The 24,577-nt window shown below is 40.8% G+C and overlaps 1 protein-coding gene across 1 annotated transcript in view; it reads right to left on the bottom strand.

The window, feature by feature from the left end:
- Positions 1 to 10,624: 10,624 nt before the first annotated feature.
- The window catches only part of vipr1b (vasoactive intestinal peptide receptor 1b), a 31,323-nt gene continuing 17,370 nt past the window's right edge, over positions 10,625 to 24,577 (bottom strand). The window contains exons 3-12 of the mRNA XM_061239594.1: positions 24,292 to 24,392; positions 23,126 to 23,223; positions 20,385 to 20,517; positions 15,505 to 15,655; positions 14,828 to 14,888; positions 13,456 to 13,528; positions 12,762 to 12,853; positions 11,454 to 11,583; positions 11,139 to 11,180; positions 10,625 to 10,813 (exon numbers count right to left, since the gene is read on the bottom strand). Of these exons, the coding sequence (XP_061095578.1) occupies positions 10,625 to 10,813; positions 11,139 to 11,180; positions 11,454 to 11,583; positions 12,762 to 12,853; positions 13,456 to 13,528; positions 14,828 to 14,888; positions 15,505 to 15,655; positions 20,385 to 20,517; positions 23,126 to 23,223; positions 24,292 to 24,392 (1,070 nt within the window). The remainder of the gene's footprint in view (positions 10,814 to 11,138; positions 11,181 to 11,453; positions 11,584 to 12,761; positions 12,854 to 13,455; positions 13,529 to 14,827; positions 14,889 to 15,504; positions 15,656 to 20,384; positions 20,518 to 23,125; positions 23,224 to 24,291; positions 24,393 to 24,577) is intronic.

The raw sequence follows: 24,577 nt of genomic DNA, 5'->3' as shown, positions 1-24,577 counted from the left end.
CATTTTACTGTTTACAGGATTTTATTCAACATCAAGGTACACGTAAGTTCTGTCAACCCAAGCCTATGGTACTTTGTCTAAAGCTTTAAGTAATGACTGGGTGCAAATAATACATTGTACAGCTTTGACAATCAAACTGAAAAACCAACTACTGCTCTGCATTCCCATTTGAACAATCCCACTTTTTCCATAATCCATCTACTTGATCCCTTTGAATGGGATTCAGAAACTTGTTTGCAGGAATTCTGCCCCAAGCGAGTCTGAATCTTTAAGCTTGTTCAGCAACTTGAAATCTGAATGCAAAAGTGTGAATGTGGCGGAATGAATGTGATGAATCAGATTGAATTTCAAAGCTATACGCTCACACCCACATAAAATGTAATGTTAATGGTGTAGCCCATGCATCCTGTTCAGCTACAATTCCTTTGTATTTTATCATGAGCGAAAGCATTTAGCCACAGAACCTTTAACCTGCATTTTCAAAGTTTTTCATTAATGCACAAATAGTATTTAGGATGATGAAAGCGATTCCATATCAAAACTTCCTTGTTTGCTCCAGGCCCTGAGAGCTCTGGGAGGCTGTGCCTGAGGCACTTTTTGATACTTACCTTTTTGAACTAGACCACTTTAAGCTATAGCCTTCGGCTATCTAAGGAGCGTTATGATCCAGGATGCACCTGTCCTTCAGTTAATGTGTTTGCATGCTGCCCAATACATGCTCGGTTCGGGGTAATTTTCTGGGAATCCAGACAGTATATCAACATTTGCCCCTGCATATTGCCTCCCTTGTGTTTTCTATTTAGTGAAGGCTGACAGCATCTTCTCTGCCATATGAGCTTCCCAGCACTTTTTTGCACATGCCAGTATACAGTAGTCAGCTTAATAACCTTGTCTAAACAGGTGAGTGAGTGAGTGAATGAGTACACATGCACGCACACGTGCACATGAGGTTTGCTCAAAGTTATTCGTATCCATTTTTCTCCTGGAAAATGGAATCTGTCAGTCTCAATGAATCTTAAAGACTTTATATCCTTCTAAAGAAAGTGGCTGTTGTCAGAGCCGCAGTGTGATGGTACGTCATTCTCACACTCAAAGGTCAACACCAGACAAAATTTGCATATCCCCAGTTTAATGACAAGTGACTTGGTGAATGGCCTTACTACCTGCTGGTTCAACAGCTTTATTTTCGAGGTTCAGGGTTCTTAATGGAACTGATGAGCACGGACATTGACTGCTTGCTGCCTGATTGATTTACTGTATTTCTCTATTCTCAAGTTTAGTGGAAGAGTAAAAAAGATACAATAAGACAGAGAGAACACGGAATGGAATATATCAGACACATCAATAATGGTGCAGAAGCAAGGTTTGGATAAGGGAAGGGTGATGAGGAGAGAAGATTAGAAATTTGGGTAACACATTTTCTGATATGAAAGAAAGGGGAATGTGAGTCAAAATAGGCACTGTGAGAAAAGAGCGATCACATACAGAACATTCACAGGATTCTCCATAGAAATGATTTCCTTATACTGCCTACAATACATTACAGTACTGTAAAAATGTCTAAAGTGTAACATCAAATTTTCAGCTTATGCATAATCATTACGATTTCTTTGAAGTAAGAACACAACATGGATGAAGGCATACACAGAATAATGGACACAGAATTGTTTGATCTAATGACTGATACTGTAGGCTATACACATATATGCAGTTGGATACAATAGTTGCTGCAAATTCCTTGGAATTTTACATGGTATGAACAGTAAAAATTATATTTGGTATTTTGAGAGGCCCCCTCCGAGGAATCGCCACCTTAACGTGGTGGAGGGGTTTGTGTGTCCCGGTGATCCTGGGAGCTAGGTTGTCGGGGGCACTGTTAGCCCCCAGTAGGGTCTCCCAAGGCAAATTGGTCCCGGGGGAGGGGCCGGACTAAGAGTGATTCAAAGACTCCCATGATACGGCCACACAACGACCCAGTTACCTCGCCCGGAAAAGGGAAACCGGGGCCCCCTGCTGGAGCCAGACCCAGGAGGGGAGCCCGTCGGCGAGCGTCTGGTGGCCGGGCCTTATCCCATGGGGCCTGGCCGGGCAAAGCCCGAACTGGTCACGTGGGGTCGCCGCCCTGTGGGCTCACCACCTGCAGGGGTCGGCATCGGAGTCGGGTGCTTTGCCCAACGGGCAGTAGGCAAAGGCGGGGATCCGGGCGTGCTGATCCTCGGCGTCGCAGACTGGTTCTGGGGATGTGGAACGTCACTTCTCTGGTGGGGAAGGAACCGGAGCTAGTGCGGGAGGCGGAGCGGTACGAACTAGATATAGTTGGGCTCACCTCCACACACAGTACTGGTTCCGGAACCAAACTCCTGGAGAAGGGCTGGACTCTGTTCTTTTCTGGAGTTGCTCAAGGTGAGAGGCCTTCTTGGAGTCACTGGGCGGCATCCTGGAAAGGGTGCCACCTGGAGACTCCATAGTTCTGCTGGGCGGCTTCAACGCTCACGTGGGCAATGACGGAGAAACCTGGAGGGGGGTGATTGGGAGGAACGGCCTGCCTGATCTGAACCCAAGCGGTGTTTTGTTATTGGACTTCTGTGCTGGTCATGGATTGTCGATAACAAACACCATGTTCAAGCATAGGGTAGCTCATAAGTGTACTTGGTACCAGAGCACCTTAGGCCAAAGATCGATGATCGACTTTGTGGTCGTATCGTCAGACCTGCGGCCGTATGTCTTGGACACTCGGGTGAAGAGAGGAGCAGAGCTGTCAACTGATCACCACCTGGTGGTGAGTTGGATCAAGTGGCCGGGGAGGCTGCCGGACAGACCCGGTAAACCAAAACTTGTAGTGAGGGTGAACTGGGAACGTCTGGCGGAGGCCCCTGTTCGCGAGGTCTTCAACTCCCACCTCCGGAGGAACTTCTCACGCATCCCGGGGGAAGCTGGGGACATGGAGTCCAAGTGGGCCATGTTCAAAGCCTCCATTGCAGAGGCCGCAAGCAGGAGCTGTGGCCAGAAAGTCATCGGTGCCTGTCGGGGCGGCAACCCAAGAACCCGCTGGTGGACACCAGCGGTGAGGGAGGCCGTCAAGCTGAAGAAGGAGGCCTTTCGGGCTTGGCTGGCCCGGGGGTCCCCTAAAGCAGCAGACAGGTACCGGGTGGCCAGAAGGGCTGCGACTTCGGCAGTCGCTGAAGCAAAAACCCGGGTATGGGAGGAGTTCGGGGAGGCTATGGAGAAGGACTTTCGGTTGGCCTCGAGGAAGTTCTGGCAAACCATCCGACGACTCAGAAAGGGAAAGCAGGGCTTGTCTCAGGCTGTTTTCAGCAGGGGAGGAGAACTGCTGACCCGGACTGGGGATATTGTCGGGCGGTGGAAAGAGCACTTCGAGGAGCTCCTGAACCCGAACAACACGTCCTCTGTGGAAGAGGCAGAGCCCAAAGACTCGGGGGAATCTGCACCTATATCCCTGGCGGAAGTTGCTGAGGTAGTCAAAAAGCTCCTCAGTGGCAAGTCGCCGGGTGTAGATGAGATTCGCCCTGAGATGCTGAAGGCTCTGGACATTGTTGGGCTGTCTTGGCTGACACGCCTCTCCAGTGTCGCGTGGAGGTCAGGGACAGTACCTGTAGAGTGGCAGACCGGGGTGGTGGTCCCCATTTTCAAGAAGGGGGACCAGAGGGTGTGCTCCAATTACCGGGGTATCACACTCCTCAGCCTCCCTGGGAAAGCTTACTCTAGGGTGCTGGAAAGGAGGCTCCGACCAACGGTCGAACCTCGGATTCATGTGGCTTCCGTCCTGGCCGTGGAACTGTGGACCAGCTCTTTACCTTGGCAGGGTTGCTGGCGGGGTCATGGGAGTTTGCCCATCCAGTCCACATGTGCTTTGTGGACTTGGAGAAGGCTTTCGACCGTGTCCCCCGGGGAACCCTGTGGGGTGTACTGCGGGAGTATGGGGTACCGGGGCCGTTGTTACGAGCCATCAGGTCCCTGTATAACCCAAGTGAGAGCTGTGTCCGCATTCTCGGCACAAAGTCAAGCACGTTTCCTGTGGGTATTGGACTCCGCCAAGGTTGCCCCTTGTCACCGGTCCTGTTTGTGGTATTCATGGACAGGATCTCAAGGCACAGCCGAGGTGAGGAGAGTGTCCGGTTTGGTGACCTCAGAATCGCATCTCTGCTTTTTGCGGATGATGTGGTTCTGCTGGCTTCATCGGACCGTGACCTTCAGCACGCACTGGAGTGGTTTGCAGCCGAGTGTGAAGCGGCCGGGATGAGAGTCAGCCCCTCCAAGTCCGAGGCCATGGTTCTCTGCCGGAAAACGGTGGATTGCTTCCTCCGGGTTGGGAACGAGTGAAGGAGTTCAAGTATCAAGTTCAAGTATCTCGGGGTCTTGTTCACGAGTGAGGGTAGAAGGGAGCGTGAGATCGACAGGCGGATCGGTGCAGCGTCAGCAGTAATGCGGGCGTTGCACCGGACCGTTGTGGTGAAGAGGGAGCTGAGCCGGAAGGCGAAGCTCTCGATTTACTGGTCGATCTACGTCCCAACCCTCACCTATGAAAGAACCCTCACCGAAAGAACGAGGTCGCGTATACAAGCGGCCGAAATGAGCTTCCTCCGTAGGGTGGCTGGGCTCAGCCTTAGAAATAGGGTGAGGAGCTCGGACATCCGGAGGGAGCTCGGAGTAGAGCCGCTGCTCCTTCGCGTCGAAAGGAGCCAATTGAGGTGGTTCGGGCATCTGATCGGGATGCCTCCCGGGCGCCTCCCTTTGGAGGTTTTCCGGGCTCGTCCAACTGGGCGGAGACCCCGAGGGAGACCCAGAGCCCACTGGAGAGATTATATATCTCTCCTGGCCAGGGAACGCCTCGGGATCCCCCAGGAGGAGCTAGAATGCGTTGCTGGGGAGAGGGACGCCTGGAATACCCGGCTTTGCCTACTGCCACCACGACCCGACTCCGGATAAGCGGGTGATGATGGATGGATGGATGGATGGATTTTGAGAGGCCTGTTGAAAGAAATAGTCTAGAATTCGTGGTTTGGATGGCAAAAATGAATCAGTGATATTACAATATTTGCAATATTTAAGGCATGTTTATGCCGTTGTTCCAATGAAACATAAGAGGATTTACCACTTACAGCTTTTAGTGTCATATATATTTGTCTCTGAGCAAAACTGAATGTAACTGTAAGATATTCTAAACATTCAGTTTCACCACCAAAGCATTTAATTCTGGAGCTGTGTGGCTCATCTTGACTAAACTTTGCACAGTTACTGCGTCCATGATAAACTGCAGTATATTTTTTGCTTAACTCTTCCTGGGGGTATGGGGCAGGGAAAAAAATATGTCACGATATTTAACAAACTTAAGCCTGTTGAAATGTCATCATCAAATGAAAGGGCAAACTTACAGTTTGCCTTTGGAAATGAACAAACCCAATATAATCCTATTAAGAATGCCAGAGAAATTACACATTATTTTTGACATGACAAATTATTATATCTGGAGGCAAAGTAGAAAGCACCCCACGTGACAACATTTCAAAATAATGTACTGCAGGTTGAAATACACTCAACTCAAAATGTATATCATAAAATGTTATTATTGCAAGTAATATCCTGCGATTACTTGCGTGGTGTGCATTCTAAATGCAATACCGTAATTACAATGAAATGGCTTCAAAAAACGTATTCATAGAATGTTCTTAATCAAGAGACAATTTCCTTGATGACGATGTGCAGGAGGACAAGCGGCTATAGCCAGCCATTCATTTTTGTGGTGAAACAGGGGTTAACCTCGGCCTAGATTTCTACTTCAGTTCAAACGTAGCATAGTTAGCTATAACTTTAAATCCTACTAATAATCTTGATTTATGCATTACTAACATAAACGTGGTGACACCACGGAAATAATCTAGCTACAATATAACTAATGGTAAAACAAATTTTCTGCACATAGTGGTAACATCATGCCATTTTGCAAATCGGTAATCAAGTAGAGGTTTCATTTCTGGATATGATATTTCAGCAGCGATCTAGCTAATTTACGATGTGGAAGTGGAAGTCGGTGACTGGGAGGAGATAACGTTGATTATCCACTCGTCTTAGTGAGTTCACGTCCAAAAGAAATCGGCTATAACCCGTTACGGTATACACTCACTGAGCACTTTAACAGGCAGACCTGTACACCAGCTTGTTAATGCAAATATTTAATCAGCCAATCATGTGGCAGCAACTAAATGTATAAAAGCACATGGTTTGTGAGTGACATGTATTAAGAATGATGCATACAATAAAAGAAAATAAGTAGTAATAGCATGTCCAAATGCAATTTATCAATGCAACTGGAGCTGAGCAGAAAGCATTTCTGCATTTTTTGTCAGTATTGACCTTATGTGCAAGGTTGGAAATGGGTGGAATCAGCTATTCCAGATATAAAATACAGACAGATAGCTGTTCCCATTGGACTCCCAAATGCTATTTCATTTGCAGCTGTTACAGTTTCCATTTGCACAATATATCACAAATGCCCAGGGAACCAATTACAAATTGTAGTGACCCAGAGGATTGAGCTGAATTGGAACAGTCAAATACTGGTCACTTATTGTTCAATGGCTTGTCATTCAGATTTGTGTCATCTCAAGTCAATATGAAAGTTGACAATACCCTATTTCTGGGTGAAAATGGAGCAAGCTCAGTTGTTAAAGGTGAACAGACTCTGCAGGTTCAGCCAAGGATGTTCATTGTGGTTTCAGCCCTCTGTGGTAGTTGCCTCACTGACAGGTAGCAAAGCCTGATCCAATTTATAGTATTAGAATTGATCATATTCATTGCCTGGTGTTTTGGGAAAGATTTTGCACACCCACATTGCATAGTAAAATCCATCATAAAGAATTATTGTTGGGAAATGGGGCACTGTGTTGAAATTCACACCTTCACGCCTCCTCATATTAAAATCAGCAGCCTACAGACAAGCTGTGAATGAAAAGTACATGTGAACTAAATTGTTTAATCTTGTAACATACAAATAGTATTTACATATAAATACAGTCCTACACTGAGCACAATGCAATGTACCATGACAATATAGTGTAATATCATTAAATAGCATTACATCCAGTTCTGGGTCATGACTTGACATGTACACTCAGGACATTCAGTAAACAGATCCATCAAAAACAGTAAAACTAGACAAAATATTGGACAAAATATAGTATACAACATTAAATTTGTATCTGCACCATACATATAGTAGGACACTACAAAAATATCATGCCAGCTATTATTGAAGAAACATGAATTAAACACAAACTGTACAGCACAATTTTTTATGCACCCTGTTCTGCACTTTACATTCTTTAGAATTGTATGAGAAGTACTTGTTCACATTTGCAGTTACGCCAGAAGATTATATTAAACAGAATAATATCCAAGGGCACAGTCGTTCTACTCCTTTTTTACTCCAGTTTTCTCAAGCTGACAAAATTTCAACTGAACAATAGATGGTGATTTCAAATACAGCATCAGTATATTTTAAACATACAAGGTAACAAGCAGTCTACAACACAGCTAAAGTGAAGTAGCCATACATCAAACCATTTTTGTCCACGAAAAAATCTTTATATTTTATATTTGAATGGGGTTTACTTGAACCAATGGTGTTGTTTAGTACAATGATTTGAAATTGAATTTGGCAGTAATCATACTGTAACTGTACAAAAAAGACATGTTTTCATGATTAGGAATATTGTACATATTATTCACTTGAAATGTTATGGTTACAGTAAAAGTGAAATGGCACAGTTCAAAATGTGTTGAAATGTGTTTTACTAAGCAGTCACCAGGGAAAATGCTTTGCGGGAAAGGGTACCTGAATGAGTGACTGCATGTGAAGCACAAGTACAGAAAATAGTCACAGAAATTAGGCCTCATATCTAAATATGTAGTGCAGTGAAGGGCAATTGTGTGCCAGGCCTGCCATTTGGAATGTTATCCAAGTGTGTCTCACTTCATTTTTTTGTTCTCTCCATTTTGTCATGATATGACATTTGTCAAGATAGCTTTCATTCTATTACTCTTTTGTCCAAATCAGATGGTGGCTACTGATCAAGTGAATGTTACAAAACTCACTCAAAGTTCAATTTTTCAGCCATTTGACTTTCCAAAAGGAAAATCAACAAAAATTAGCACAAAAAAAGAAAAAAAAAAGAAACCATTGTGCCTCTATGTGTCTTTAAATGCTGTCAATTGTTCACAATGTTGACTATTAAATGTTGACAATTAAATCACTTTTTTAATATGTTTGCTTGGGTATGGTACTATACTATACAACAAAGAATTTACTGGAAGTTAAAAAATATATAATATATACTGTAACAGTGTGGATGAGTTACCTGTGAGTGTTAATCTGAGGCCAGTTTTGTATTTTGCTTCCTCATGGTTCACATGAAGATTTGGCAACTGGTAACTGATCCTGGATCAGTGCTTAGGGGAAACTTCTACAGTATCTCAAGCAAATCTACAGTAACAGTAATTTACATAATTGAGTACCAATTATTGATAAGCATGGATTTGGAACCCTACTCCGATGTTTTTAGGCAAAAACATTTTATGCTGAATTCACCATCTACATGTCCTCGCATTGCAACACTTAAATGGCCGCTGAAAGTGGAACAGGAGGTTGTGTCCACTATGGACTTGTTGCCCCAAACGAAGGCTACATCATACATTTTTAAAATGCAACTTTTCATCTTTCCTTCGCTCGTCGTCTCCTTGGGAGCTCGAAGGGCCATGCCATGACAGGGAATATTTGAACTGTTAATTACTGAGGAAACATAATCCATAATTGATTGACTACTTTGTTGAAGAACGGCGCATCCATCGAGGTGGGGATTTGAGTGTATGAATGAAAATCCCACAAAAGAATGACAGAAAAATGGCAGTGCAGGTTAATAAGGAGGGAAGGAAAGATGGAAGGGCACATTTTTTATGTCACAATGACTACAGATAACAAAGAGCAAGAGATATGATAAATGTACGCCAACATGGAAACATATTTTGTAGTGACAGGAAGCAAAGGCATAAATTCAAAAAAACCTAATAAATTTGTTATACCACATGCATATATTGGCCTATTTAGATCACAAGTCAAAATGCAATATTTATCAATTGTAATTAAAGTCAGGTTCAAAAATATATGTATGTGATAAGAGTATTTTTTTTTACTGTGCTACAGATTCTGGATACTGGAATGAATTCTTCCAAGCATGAACAAAAATACTGGAATAGTCGCCCAATGACAGAAATATCTATATTTATTATTCTAAGTAGAGCAAAAACACAGCCTATATGTGTGTCAACAATGACTGATATCGCTTATCCCCTTATTTCCAACTTGGTTTATAGTAAGTGTTATCTTTATTGGTCAACATACTTTTCTTGTTTGTAATGCATCATTTCAATATTGAATAGTATTGCTTGACCAATATCTAGAAAGGTCACCTATATATGTTAATGAAAACTACATTTTCTTGGTTTCTATACACTGCTTTATGACTAAATTGTGTTTTTCAGCAAGCATGTCAATTAAAAAATATATAACCTTATTAAGGTAATTTTCTACTAAGAATAATAATTTCTGTAGGACATGCAATAAATAATGCATTGAATATCTTGATTCAGAAGATTCTTGGGACAGAGGCAAGTATACAAATACATTTGCGTAAATTATGACATGACAAACAGATATGACATAAAAAAGTATGACATAAAATGTTCTGATTTGTAATTGTATCACAATAGGCAATACAGCTTTGTCTTTGTTTTGGAAAGTGGTTTCATGTTTTTTTTTTCAACAAACTTGTATGCATCTGTGGATGCTGGTATGAGGATATAATGAGTATTAAATAAGTGTACAAGAACATTGTTTTCCAACAGAAGTATGGAACCGGTAAGACAAATTGTGTGGCTTAAAAATTCCTTTTTTAAAACTACATCAAAAATGAAAGATGCCGGCTACTTGTTGTTTCGTTGGGTTAAGGTACCACACTGTGGTGCATGAATGAACCTCACGGCTTCGGATGAAATGCAACTTTGGCCAGTAGCTCCATAGGTTGATTCACAATTGGTAATTGCATCACCCCCTGTACTGTGCGGCAACCTCTATGACTGACATCCAGCAGGTGAAAGAACACATTCATATGTCTTCATTGAGTTTGAGTGCTACCCACTGTGCCAGAAAGCAGTAGGGTAGCACTGTTGCCTCACAACAAGAAAGACCTGGGTTTCTGTGTGGAGTTTGCTTGTTCTCCCCATGTCTGCGTGGGTTTCCTCCAGGTACTCTGGTTTCCTCCCACAGTCCAAAGACATGCAGGTTAAGGACTACAGATGAAAATCCGCTCATTAGCTAACTCTGGCACATTTACATTGATGTGGAAATGGAAAATGTCGATTAATGTGCACTGTCCCTAGTAAAAAAAAGAAACTTTTTGACAAACTTTGCTCTTGGAATCTCAACAGTTGCCAGTAGCTTTCCTGAATGGTCTATAGCATCTCCAAACTTGTGGGAAAGTATGAAACTTGCGGGACTGGGCAGAGATAGTTGCGTGGTAAAGCAGAGCAGATGCAGGCGTCGACGATGACATCAGAGTACGGAGTCGTTCTGGCAGGCAGACGTGCGACGGTTCTTAGGGCTGCTCCTGGTCAGCATGGAGATTTGGGTGCTGAAGTTGTTCCCATTGCTGCCTATGGAGGGGTGCTGGTACTTCGTATCAGCACCCAGGAACCTCTCCAGATGCCACCTCCTCCATTTCCGCTTGATTTCAGCCTGCACCTGTGATGGAAGACGGATGGAGAGGCATCAGGGATTGAGCGCTACGGTCAGGAGATGCTGAGACGCAGGTAAGAAGTCGCAGACCGCATGGGCCCTGCAATTTTCTATTGACCTGACATTTTCATGAACAATGTTGTCAGATGCTAATCTTATAAGAGAGAGTGCTGCTATTCACCTTCCCAAAAAGATGTAGGACGTTACAGAGATGGGATGCATTTACAACTGCAATTATGAGTTGCAATTAAAAAAATATATATATGTAAAAATGGGTACAAAACTGAATGGCATTAGCATTTAAAACTGTTACACTGTTGGCCATTCTTACCTCTCCGTTTAGGAAACAGTACAAAACAGCAACAACAAAACCCTGAAGAAAAAACAGCCACAAAGAGAATGAGATAATGAGAAAAAATCATTTTACCTCAGAGAAATACAAACACAAACATGTAGATACAGATCAACCTCAGACAAGCTACTCAAAGATAAAGCCCAAACAAAATGCCTGCTACTTTTACAAAATAGTTCAGATTCTTCCTTTAAGCTATTCCTTAAAACTGTGAGTGTGATTGTTACTTAAGCATGCACTGCTTAGCTCTTAAAATTAGTATAATGAGAATTCAAGTATTTGTATATTACATACCTGGAATGACCCCAGAATAAGGTCAAACACCAGCCTTAGTTCTGTTTTCATGTGATCGGGAATGAAGGCAAATATAATGTAGTTTATTCCAAAGAGAGGAATCAACAGCAATGTCGATTTTGCCAACCTCCTATAAACAACAGAGAATTTCACACTTTATCCGCACTTAATCCTGCAGATATTTCTGACAAATAAAAGGCGTCTTCTCATTAAACCGTACTCCCAAACTGTCGAGTGATGTTACAGAATCATTCATCCTCGCCTTTGTTTGTTTGTTGGACAGGAAGCTTATAAATCCTTCCCATGACATATTACCAGGCTTACAATCTCGATCTACTTTTATTCATTCTGGCTCATGGTCTGCTCTTCAGTTTGATATTCCAGATGCATTGTGCACAACACACTTTTTTAAGTGCTCAGCTGAGCTCAATAACTTTCCCTGGTATTTGTGACCAGGGACCTGTTCCACAAAGCAGGCTTATTGAGTTAGCCGGATAACTGCACAGAGTAAAACCTGGACTGTGGAATCTGGAGCATACACTGAAGTAAAAAGCTATTCTGTTTTACTTTGTGCAGTTATCCAGCTAACTCAGTAATCCTGCTTTGTGGAACAGGTAACTAGTTCTTTGTATACTATTTTTTTATTTTTAAGTATTTTTACTAGGGATGGGTATTTTCATTTCAACTGACAACATTTACTCAATTAACCGATTAAAAATCTATTTTTACAACTGCTGTAATAGGCTGTACAAGCATGTGGCAATAGGCTGGACCACAGCCAATAAAAGTCAGTATACATGTCAGTCACATTAATTGGATATATTACTGCAACAGGGGGCAATGCATGCAGCACATACCTAACAGTTACTTAAAGTTGTTTTATTATAAACAGTTTATTTAAAACCTGGCCAGAGGAACTAAATCTAATTTCACTGAACAACAACTTTCAACAAAGAACCCTGGCAAAGGCTTGTACAAAAATAATAATGAAAAATACAACCACTACACCCACAAATTAAATATAATTCAACAGTACATTAAATGTGGGCGGCCTGTAACGTAGTGGTTAAGGTAAATGACTGGGACACCCAAGGTCGGTGGTTCTAATCCTGGTGTACCCACAATAAGATCTGCACAGCCGTTGGGCCCTTGAGCAAGGCCCTTAACCCTGCATTGCTCCAGGGGAGGATTGTCTCCTGCTTAGTCTAATCAACTGTACATCGTTCTGGATAAGAGCGTCTGCCAAATGCCAATAATGTAATGTAATGTAATGTAATTGAATAATAACAGATCAGACAGCACACTTACGAATATTGGTTGGATTCATTCCTTCCTATATCTGGATAGTTTATCTTTTGACGTAGTATCCGAATGATGCAAATGAAGAGAATAAAGTTCATCTGTAATCAACGATAAAAGCAGACAAAAATCGGAATTATGTTACAAAGAAAACCAACAAAGACAGAGAAAGTCTTTTGTATCTTTTGTAAGTGTTTAACCTACATTACCACCAAATCCTTGACAAAGGCATTGTGAGGAACAGGGCTCACAAGTGGTGCACCCCATTGAATGGATTGAGTGGAGTGCAGCAATTACCCCATGGCCTGGATCACATCTACATGCCAGTGCTGACAGTGGCTGGGAGTCTCACAGAGGTACACGTTAGCATAGCCTAGCATTGCCCAGGAAGGGTGTTTAAGTTGGCTGAGAATCAAACTTCTCATCCCTCAACAGCAACTCCTCTGGTCAGCCTGGCACCAGCAGTCTGCTCTCACCAGTACAGTCCTGTAGAGCAGGAGCTGAGGGACCTCAACTGACAGGAAGGACAAACAAGTACTGGCTTTCTCCAGACTGCATTTTCATGTTTCTTGTCCATGTTTTCCCAAACTGATAGTAGATTTTGCAGAAATGAGTGTGGTTGCTGAATATGACTGAACATTTCAACGTAATGTAGCAAGGACATTTAGAGGAGGGATGCCTTTTCAATAGAGCATGAACTTACCAGTATTGATGCTAAAATTGGTGTTTTGATGATCCACCAGAATGGGTCAGATATTTCAATGATATCCCAGCATCTACAACACAATATGCAAAATAAGTATCAAGCATATACACTACACACATTACCTACTTGTGGCATCGATTTAGTACAACCCATTTATGTTTTTGTTAGCAATGTGTAATGCATTGATAATGTTGGTATGTGATATCTCAGAAATTAGTGTTTTGTGTTGCACATCTGATGGGTTTGTCCTAGGATCCTGGTTCAGGAACCCCTGGCTTAAATCGCTTCACTTAAAATTGCAGGCTGAATTTAAAGTTTGAGTATGATTGATTTGCAGGAGGATCCATCCCTCACTAAATTGTATCGTCAAAATTTGGAACAATTAATATGAGGGTTGGTGCTTTAGGCACATGACACAGCAAACTTGCAATGGTAATGTTTTTTTAATCATTATGCAAGTTCCAGCTTTGATCAGACTCCAATTAAAATATAATAGTCAGGTGCTTGGGGTTGGCAAAAAAAGCACACGTAGGAGTTTTATTCATTGGAATGTGTTCTGAGGGCACACAATCACAAATGACAAATTGACAGCCATGGCTTCAAATGGATTTAGGATTTTGGTCAGCATGATGGTACCTGATGCAGAGGGCCTGGTTTTGTGGCCCAGAGCAGTTTCTTTCCTTTTTCTTTCCTTTGCTCATTTAAAAAGACATAATAACAAATGATATTTTTCCAGTCCAGGGGATTTGGGGAATGGGAATCTTATTTTCTCTTGTTCTGTAATTTTGTTCATTACTTTTAATTTCAGTGATGTCTTTTGTCTAACACAAGGGAAAAATGGGTCATTGACAAAACGTACTGCAATATAGAGATCAGGCTCACTCTCCCTAATGCAGATGATCCCACCTCCTTGCTTTTTTGATTGGGCACCTGATCACATCTAATCACATCTACAGTAATGCTGCCTTCAGAACACATTCCAATGAATAAAACTCCTATGTGTGCTTTTTTGCCAACCCCAAGCACCTGACTGTTATATTTAAACTCGGAGTCTGATCAAAGCTGGAACTTGCATACTGATTAAAAAACACTTCTCATCGTACGTTTGCTGTGTCGTCTGTTTAAAAAAGAGACCCGTTATTCCAAATTGTGATAAACGGATTTGTTTGTATTGAATTTAAGTGTTACAGGGGTATTCACAAAATATCAACTTGGCATCTTGTCTATTTTTACCAAGGATATAGAAGGAGGAAGTTCTCAATAACAGTAGCAGCCCAATACAAAGATTAATTCCATGCAACGATACAATAAATGAAGACCGAATCAGCAAAAGAACAAAAGTGAAACAGGTCAGTATGTATTAACTTACCCCACATCATTAAAATAGGCTTTTGTAATGCTCCACGCTGTTATAAAAATCGTCGGTCCTCCTGTAAGCATTTCAGATAACACATTTACTCGATAGCACACATGTAAATCAGCCAGTGTGTCATGGGAAACCAGGCACTAATGCTTCATGAGCTGATAAAGTAGATTATTTAACCAATTACATAATCTCTATCTTGCCATGGGTCACATTTCATTTTCATTTTCATTTTTAAGAATTTATTTTATACCTGCGTGATCAAACCTTGTTTTACAGCGTAGTAATGTAGAATATAGGTTATGGAACTTGACTATTAACAAATGCACGGGGTATCCTGACAAAAAAAATCACATCACAAATTTCACAAATCACAATTTGAATTTAACATAATATAAAACCAAATATGTGACATTAAATCACATGGAATTTTCCCATGTGAGTAACTTTTTAATAGATCACATACTCTTCACAAGTTTGGTGTTCACACGTTTACATTTACAAGGGTAAAATCCCTAGCTGGGGTGCTACTGATCTATACCTGAATGGTATTTAATCTGATCTGAACGTATACATGTATTTATGGTGTGTAGTTAGTACACACCATAAATACAGTTTGGGGCTATTCAACTTAAGGAATACTTTTCCTTCCTTTAAAAAAGCAATTACATAACGATACATACCCCAACCTATCAGTATGTAACACCAGAAATATTTCCTTTCAAAGAAGGAAATGGTAAGCAGAGCATGGAGATACAAGCCTTCTGCCAAGAGCCAGAAGAAGCTGGCCATGATGCAGTACTGGAAAAAGACGATTACTGCTTTGCAGCCAACCTAAAATGAGAATAAAACATACAATTTACAATTACAGACACATTTCTAACAGTCAACAGAATGTTCAACCATTCAAATCCTAGATTATGTGACATACTAGCATACAAACCTTCTGCACAACCTTGTGGTAGTAGTTGAACCTTAAATGCCATTTCTCTACCTTCATTTTCATAATCTAACAATCTCATCGAAGAAAATAAATAAATAACTGAAATGAAAAGCATAGCCAGGGGCCTAGTAATGAGACTAAGTGGCAGTGACTGTTCTACTTTAGACAGTCATGCAACACTTCACAGCACAGAGAAAGATAAGAGCAGAACAGCATGGTGACTGCTCTTCCACTGTATCTCCACAATTAGTTTTTCTGAAACACAATCAAAGTGGAAGCAGTTCACAACACAGCAAGAACACTTTTTTGCTTATGAAATTGGAAACAGTCCAAGCAACACACACATGATGCCATCCAAATAGAATTACTGCATCTTTCTGATCTTTTTTATACACCGTATTATGTTTGTGTTGGTTGGTTCTTCCATTGAAAGTGGCATCTCTTATATAATAATAATTAATAATTGCATTAGAGACTGTAAAAAGAAAGAGACTGCTGCAGACAAAGAATGCTGGCATGTTTGAGAAATTCATTAATTCATCAAATTCAAATATTATAATTTCCGATTAAATTACTAATAATCTTAGCCAATCATATTTCATAAAGGCAAAGCTTTGGACCAGGACCAAGAATATTTATGGATATCCCACAATCTACAATCATGATCTTCCATTTATCAATAATACCAATAAAAAGATCTTTAGGCATTAATTACTTTATTTCATTATGTACCAGATTGTTCAAAACCATTCTACATGAAACTGGATACATGCTGAAGCATCAAATCCACTTCAAGGCTAATGTATTTCAAATTCGTATTCTCAGCATGTAACTTCAAAAAGGGCTGATAAACAAACCCACCATTTTCAGTGAGTGAGGACTTGGGCAAAGAAATGTTTTTGTTGTGTGGGGAAGAAATCGAGTGGAGATGGAAGCCAACCATAGTGCCTAATGCACACAAATCATCCAAAATTGCCCTGACAGCCCACCTAAAATTCCTCTTTCTGACAGCATAGTGCGGTGCACGAAGCTGATAAAAAGCTTTCAGAGAGAGGCAAGTAGACAAGCAGGACTGGGGCACACTCCCCTCATGAGAGAACAAACACTAGCCCTCTGTCATGTTCTACTACACACTTTACCCATGACAATTTATTGCAGGGTGGGATAATGGACAGTTTCGGGATGTTATACGGCAAACAATTGGCCTCACAACCTTCAAGTGTTTTTGACAGGAATATAATTCCAGAAGCTTCCTCAGTGTCCCTGGTAAGTTAATGTAAATCTGCAAGACTAAAGATGTAACAACAGAAAGATGAGCGTAGTATGAAATGTAATGTCAAAGGCACAGTTCACCCAAAAATAAAACAGATTTCAAGTTTTCTGGATATCCGCTGCAGCTTACCCTGATACAACGGACCTCAATGGGCCAATGTTTGTCCATTGTATGTTAAAACAATGTTGATACTGTGCCCCAGAAGACCAGCTTTCTTTTATTGGGTCTTTTTTGTGAATATGCACAGTTGGCTTACTTTGGGAGAAAGCAGTTTCTGATTAAACAAGACTGTAGATGTTTGTGAGTAACCGTATGATTATATTGGAAAGAGACTTTGCTGCTGAGAGTTTCGAAAGTAAATTATTGGCACTGAGCGCCACAAACACTGGTCCCATTGAGGTCCATTGTATCATTGTGAGCTGCAGTGGATATCTAGAAAATAATCTGATTTGAATGGATCTCTCCAGGTAAGAGGAAATATCGGTAGCTTCATTTTATTTTTGCCACTTTCAACTGAAAAATATGACCTATGTGCCTTGACCAATTGTATGATTTTGATGCAAAATACTGGTAGTTATACTGGTAGTGGTTAACGAAGATGAAGTATCAGTTGAAAAAATCAACCCATTATCAACAAATGTGTAGACAGACCAAATATAGATGATGAGTAATCGTGTCTTGTGGAGGAAGAAGCAGGCATTGTGTGTTTTGTGGAAATGTACACAGTGGACAGTAAATGGCCATTCGGCTCGACAGGCAGCACTGTGGCGGATGTTTCCATGACAAACGGTCAAATTTTCCTCAGCAGTTCTTTGCGGTGACCATTTACCAAAGTTAACAGCCTCAAAGCAGCTCCTCCGACTGAGCTGTAATTTTTCAACACAAAGGCGGTCAAGTGGACGCTGAGCAGCCCCAGGGGTTCCTCTGGACATAGATGTCCTCTTTATGGTGTTCTTAACCTGCCAAGCCCGATTTTTCTCCTGCTGTCGTGTTTACTTCTTTAGAGTGGGGTGTGTTTACAGCAGAGCATGCAGCTTTAACTGTCCAAGGCTCTAACCATTTTTCAAACAGCATCACGACAAATGTTTAAATCAAATAGAGCAGTATGGTACATAACACTGTAAACACAGATTAAGGATTAAACTAACATATTTTGTGAACAGAAAAAATGATAAACACAAAGGACACATAAAGTGAAAGAGTCAAAGGAGTGATACCACAATTCAAAGCTACAGTGGCCCAAGGCTTTGTAACACATTACTGGGACTATCTATTCATATGATAACATTTCAGCAACAGTGTTGGATTATTTCACCATCTCTTCCTTCCGCCTTATTAATGGGCATTAACTCACCTAAAACCATAAAACGAGAAGAGAAACCCAGAATCAATTAATGGGCACTTTTTAAAGTTCAGTTTCTCCTCAATTTAGTCAACCAATATTGTAGCTACAGGGCTAAAATACATGCTTTACATATAGTGACACGATTGCTGGTGCCAGCCATCCTGAAAAATGTACGAGCTCAAGTGCTTTAAATAACAGTATTCATCAAATGGCATATATTCAAATGGCATATTTTTAAACGCAATGCTGGAGCGTGATCTATAGTTAGGTATGAGGCTTTTAGTTTGTAGCCCCCCCATCCATCACCACCAGTCGCCACTGAGTTCACAACAGGTATCTGTCAGGCCCTATGAAACGGGAGTCTGGTAGAATTTTCCCACAAGCCACACTACTGCTCCACGCAGCTTGGCAGTCTTACTTCATGTAAGCATGCAAAACCCAAACATGGCTTTCACAGAAATTCATGCAACCTGAGAAAAAATGCTCACAAAAAATGTTGCAATTTCATGAATAAACAAATCAGTGTGTTCCATTTCTCTGTACAGACCTTTGGCAGTTAAATATATGTCTTTGTTTAGACATTCAGAAGGACCATGCCTTGCACTAACCACTTTTAGGTTATAAATAATATAAATAATTAATATTCTTGTCATTATTTTTTTTACTCTTTCGGAACGATAACACTAATGACGTTTCCTCCTCATTGAACAATCAAAACATTAGCCCCCAACTGCCTCAGACATGTTTCGAACAGTTTTAAAATGTCAGATTTCATGTTGTTTTGTCATTATTTTTGGACACAACTGTTCTGTAATGCAACATTACATAACATAACAGAACAGGCCATTTAGCCCAGCAATGCTCACCTTCCCCTACCCCTAAGTGTACCTACTGCCTAGTTTACCATAAAGCTAAATAGTATCTAACACCGTATCAAGCCTGGTCTTGAAAAGCCCCAGTGTTTCTGGGGATTTACTAAAACACATAAACTACCCTAATCACACTTTTCCCCTTACGTAAAGGTGGGTTGAGCTGCAGAAGTCTTTCCATGTTGCATTTGGCCATCCCAGTTTGAGGTGCTGAATTGTAAAGTATTAGCAGGATGAGAGGTGTGAAAAAACCTGATAACCTCAATAAGTCAAATGCTCTGCAAGGGGACTTCTGTGGAGATGCCTGCAGATAATTCATAGTGTGGAAAAGCATGCCAAGGCCCAGAATCTGAGCATTAGTACCGTGTGCACTACACAGTCCTGCTGCTGTTTTCCTTTCCTCTCATATTGAAATGAATCATCTCAAATTAACATAGATGGCTCACCCAAGAATTCTCATTTCAGAGTATGAAATTGTATCCTATGGCCGGATATAATCATTATCCATCCCAATGTTTTGTGGTCTCTCCCATGCAGAAATAACAAAAACAAACGCATCAGGATTTCCTTCTCCCTGGCAGGACAAATATGTTTCTTGAAAAAGAGTACTGGGAAAAAAACCCAGCCTTTTTGTTTAGTTTTTTTCAGGTTTACTGTAATTTGTCACTCACTTTTATCAAATGAAATATAGTATGTTACCAGCCACGAAAAGCAATTTTAATGTTGAGACTGGTTTTTAAAGGAGCTTCTTCACCTTTGCCATTGTGGTAGTTAGCTAACTACAAATGATCCTGATTCCAGTCACAGGCTCTGTAGCCACACCTAGCCGTCCACACACAGCAAAGAGCCCAATGCCCAAAAACACAACAAATATATTTCTGAATAACAAATACAGGTATAACACCACTAATTTGGCAAAGAAACCACTAAGGTGTGCAAAGAAAGAGATTACCAGTATATCATAGATATGCCTTATCATGGCTATTTTATAATATTTTCAAGTTACCTTGAAATTATTATAAAATCACCAATAGGACATGTACAAATCATGCATAGTATGCCTTTGCGAGGAATGGTGTGCACTGAGAGGTGATCCCTATGGAGTTAAGTCCGGTGTAATACCACTGACTTACCGACCCCGAGGAACAGTTGTCTGACTCCTCAACATCATACAGAACCACATCCTTAATGAACACGGCGATGGCTTTCAGGATGAATGACAGAAAGAGATGCATGTGAATGTAGTTTCTCGTACAGTGCAGTTTCCTGTGGACACAAATCAGAGCAAACGCAGGCTCAATGCTGCCCTAAATACTTGTTTGAAATTGTTTGAAAAGTAACTAAGTCTCTTGACACACAGCTTTGTATGTACTGTAGAGCTTGAATCCATTGGATTTTATTCATGAACCAGGATTTGGGGAACTCTGGCCACTTTAATTCAAGACATAACTTTAATTTCTATATTTATGAATGATTCATGTGCCCAAGCCCTGTAGAGCTAATGAGACAAAACTACATGGACAGATAGCAAGGTGTCTGCAGTAAAGTACTGTAAGCCAGCTGTCTGGATGGGTTGTGTATAAAAGATTCATGCTCCAAACATCCTGTGACAGAATACAGATGGGCCCTGTTTCCTGGGTTAGTAGCGTGCTAGGATCCTAGAGCACACAGAACATGAGCCTCACTGGTGTTTTCTTTTGTTTGGTTTTTTAACAGCCCAGATCACTGGCTGCTGCGCTTGTTTAAACACTGGGTGGTGACTGTACTCTGGTTAAATGGAAAGCAATATATTTTAAAGTCCAGGAACAGGAACCATTCATCCTCTGACCAGAACCAGACATAATGAGAATTTCTTTATGTTTAGTGCTACTGTACATTTAATCATTCAAATTGAAAAACCTGTCTTGTACATAATGGGGCCAAAGTTGTCATTTTAAAATATTGTAGCCATTAATACTTTCAGTGTTACTGACAGTATTAGTATGCCAGAGATTTCCATTTCTGTCCCCTGTCTTCAGTCATAATGTCCCTTACAACCTCATATCATATGTTGTGGGTGTTATAAATATGCCACATAATTTTTACTGGAAACCTCTAAATGTGTATTGCATATACAACTAATTATTTTGTGCATCACTATAAAATTTCTGCCCTTTATTTGCATTTTTTTATATGAGCATCACCACTGTCTCATGGTTTTCTGCATTATTTCACTAGAATGGGGGGAGCGGGTTGGTGGGGTGGTAGTCCATTTTAGTCTAAAATGATTGTTCTTTCATACAATCTTTGATATACTTTTTTTGGGGTGTAGTGGCTCTGACTCCAGCATACTGGATTTGAAATTAAGCAGTGAAGTTAAACTACAGGCTGTCAGCTTTAGTTCATATCCATATTGAGTAAACCATGTAGGAATTGCAGCCCTTATTATGCATATCCCTTTCATTTTGGGGAACCAAAAGTAATCAGTACAATTGGGGTGGCCTGTAGCGTAGTGGTTAAGGTAAATGACTGGGACACGTAAGGTTGGTGGTTCTAATCCCGGTGTAGCCACAATAAGATCCGCACAGCCATTGGGCCCTTGAGCAAGGCCCTTAACCCTGCAGTCTAATCAACTGTAAGTCGCTCTGGATAAGAGCGTCTGCCAAATGCCAATAATGTAATGTAATGTAATTGGCTGCTCAGCTGTTTCTTGGCAGTTGCATCATTAGTTCATTAGTACAATAAAGCTAACAAGGTGACTAGTTTATTCTAGGTGTGGGATTTGCATTTGGAGTCTGTTGCTGTTGCATGCTGCTCCTGATCCAAAGCACCCCCCCCCCCCCTCTACTCTATGGGAAATGGGAGGTTGGACTAGATTCAGCTGTAAATTATGCTGATACAGTATGGAACACATGTGTTGGCTTAATTGCTTTATGACATCAAGGGTCAAATGAGCCTGAAACCACTGTGCTGTCACTAGATCTGCAGTAGATAGGCCTACTGCATGGGTTGTTTCTCCTGAATATCTTGAATATCTGAGTTTTCATTGAAGAAAATTAGTCAGGAGCCATTTCATATTTTGGACCCTTGATGACTTATAGCCATTTAACCAACAAATGGGATTTCTCATTCCACGGTGGGACAATTATTCCTATACATATTATTTTCCTGATCCATGACTGGGTTTGCAGAAAGTATTGGATTCCTATGGCTGAATCTTTAGTACTGGTTTCTATATTTGTCAGAAACCCAAAAATATGGACTGGGCCAGTTCTAGAAAAGTCCCTGGTATGCTGACTCACTACCACAGTCATCCATCTCTTTATGATAGTATAGATGGATGCGCAATCCCGTTTCTGTCATTCTCCCTCAGAGACATGTTACATTTTACCAAATCTATTGTCAATTTTGTTACACAGCCTATACCTTTTTGTGGCTTATATAATCATGTACCTGCTGCTGAAAAATTCAGAAGCATTTCTCATGTGAAGCCACAAGTAAGGAAACACTTAACCATGATATTAGAAAGTTATTATATGTCCTGATAAATCCCAAAAATGAATCACAAATTATCTAGCGAAAGGTATGTTGCTCTCTTTTCAATGATGTGAGTATTACTGTAGGCTGAGATTCAATAAACATGCATGACACAACTCCTACTGTGAAAATACTGAAATCTTCCAACTGACAGTTTGTAGAAAAACTAAAGATTTTTAGAAGAAATATGGTCTGTCAGCATTGATCTAGAAAATGGTCAGGGTCTCAAAGAAAACAAAGCATGTTGAATATCAGGACGAAATGTACAATGGTATATTTCTTCATAGTGAAATAAAAACAATTATAGCAAATAGAAAATAAGCAGCACATATTATTAGTGTTTCATTTTATGCCTTACCTAAAGATACACAGTATGATTATGGCTGTTGTGAGGGAGATGAGCGAGACACTGTGGCCAATCGTGTAGCCAATCTTCACAGTCCAAAAGAATTTACCCTGAGAGAAAAACAATGGCCACAGAATTAATGGATGAATATTGCATGAAGACTAAATTTTCACTTGGGGCCAAATTAGGCTTTTGGATTTGCTGGTGAAAATTGCATATTAGCTGCTCCTTTGGGGCCACCATTTATGATATTTTTAAACAAACTACAAGCATTTAAGGATAAATACAATGGGCCTTATCTATCACAGTCAAACATGCAGACTCATACAGCAAGTTGAAGGTACTGAAATATACACTCAGTAAGTACTTTATTGGGTACTTATTTTGTTTTACTTATTAAGGCTTCTGCTGCTGTAGCCTTTTCACTTTTGTGGTAATTTGCATTACTATCACCTTCTTGTCAGCTTTGATCAGTCTGGCCATTTTCCTCTGACCTCCCTCATTAACTGGCCCCAGAACTGCTGCTCACTTGATGTTTTTTGTTTTTCTAACCATTCTCTGCAAGCTCTAGAAACTGTTGTGTGTGAAAAGAGATCAGCAGTTTCTGAGATACTCAAATTTAGGTTAAATTTGTTCCCCATTCTGATAGTTGATGTGAACATTAATAACTGAAGCTCCTGACCCGTATCTGTATGATTTTATGCATTGCACAGCTGCCACAAGGGCGACATGGCTCAGGCAGTAAGAGCAGTCGTCTGGCAGTCGGAGGGTTGCCAGTTCGATCCCCCGCCCGGGCTGTGTCGAAGTGTTCCTGAGCAAGACACCTAACCCCCAAATGCTCCTGACGAGCTGGTCGGCGCCTTGCATGGCAGCCAATCGCCGTTGGTGTGTGAATGGGTGAATGAGAAGCATAAATTGTACAGCGCTTTGGATAAAGGCGCTATATAAATGCCAACCATTTGCCACATGATAGGCTGATTAGATAAGCCACATGAATATGTAGGTGTACAGGTGTTCCTAATAAATTGCTCAGTGAGAGTATCTTCAACAGTACAAATAGTAGAACATTTATTCGATAGTTCTGTTGATGTTTTTGGCCAGTTAAGATGGGAAAAATATTTGTGAATTAATGAAGTGAAACTGTGTTACCATTGAACGTAAATTGTTGGCATACTTACATCATCAATGGTGTTATTGAGATTATACCCACAATTCACAGCAATTGTGATGGGTAGCATCTCTGTCCAGCCATCAGCGGTGCACGTCTTTGAAAGATTACCTGACAAATAAAGATAGTTATTTATACTAACCTATTATTTGTTTATTTATTTATTTCGATTTACTAATATCATCAAAGTAAAAAAGAGTAAATGCAGTACATTCATAGTTTAAATCCTGCCAGACCAAATCCTGCCAGACATTCCAACACTTCCTGTTTCACTGGAGTATAAAAATAAAGTAACA

The sequence above is a fragment of the Conger conger genome, chromosome 4 (assembly GCF_963514075.1).
Source record: "Conger conger chromosome 4, fConCon1.1, whole genome shotgun sequence".
In the NCBI taxonomy this organism is placed as follows: Eukaryota; Metazoa; Chordata; class Actinopteri; order Anguilliformes; family Congridae; genus Conger; species Conger conger.
This window is presented reverse-complemented; position numbering and strand designations above follow the sequence as displayed.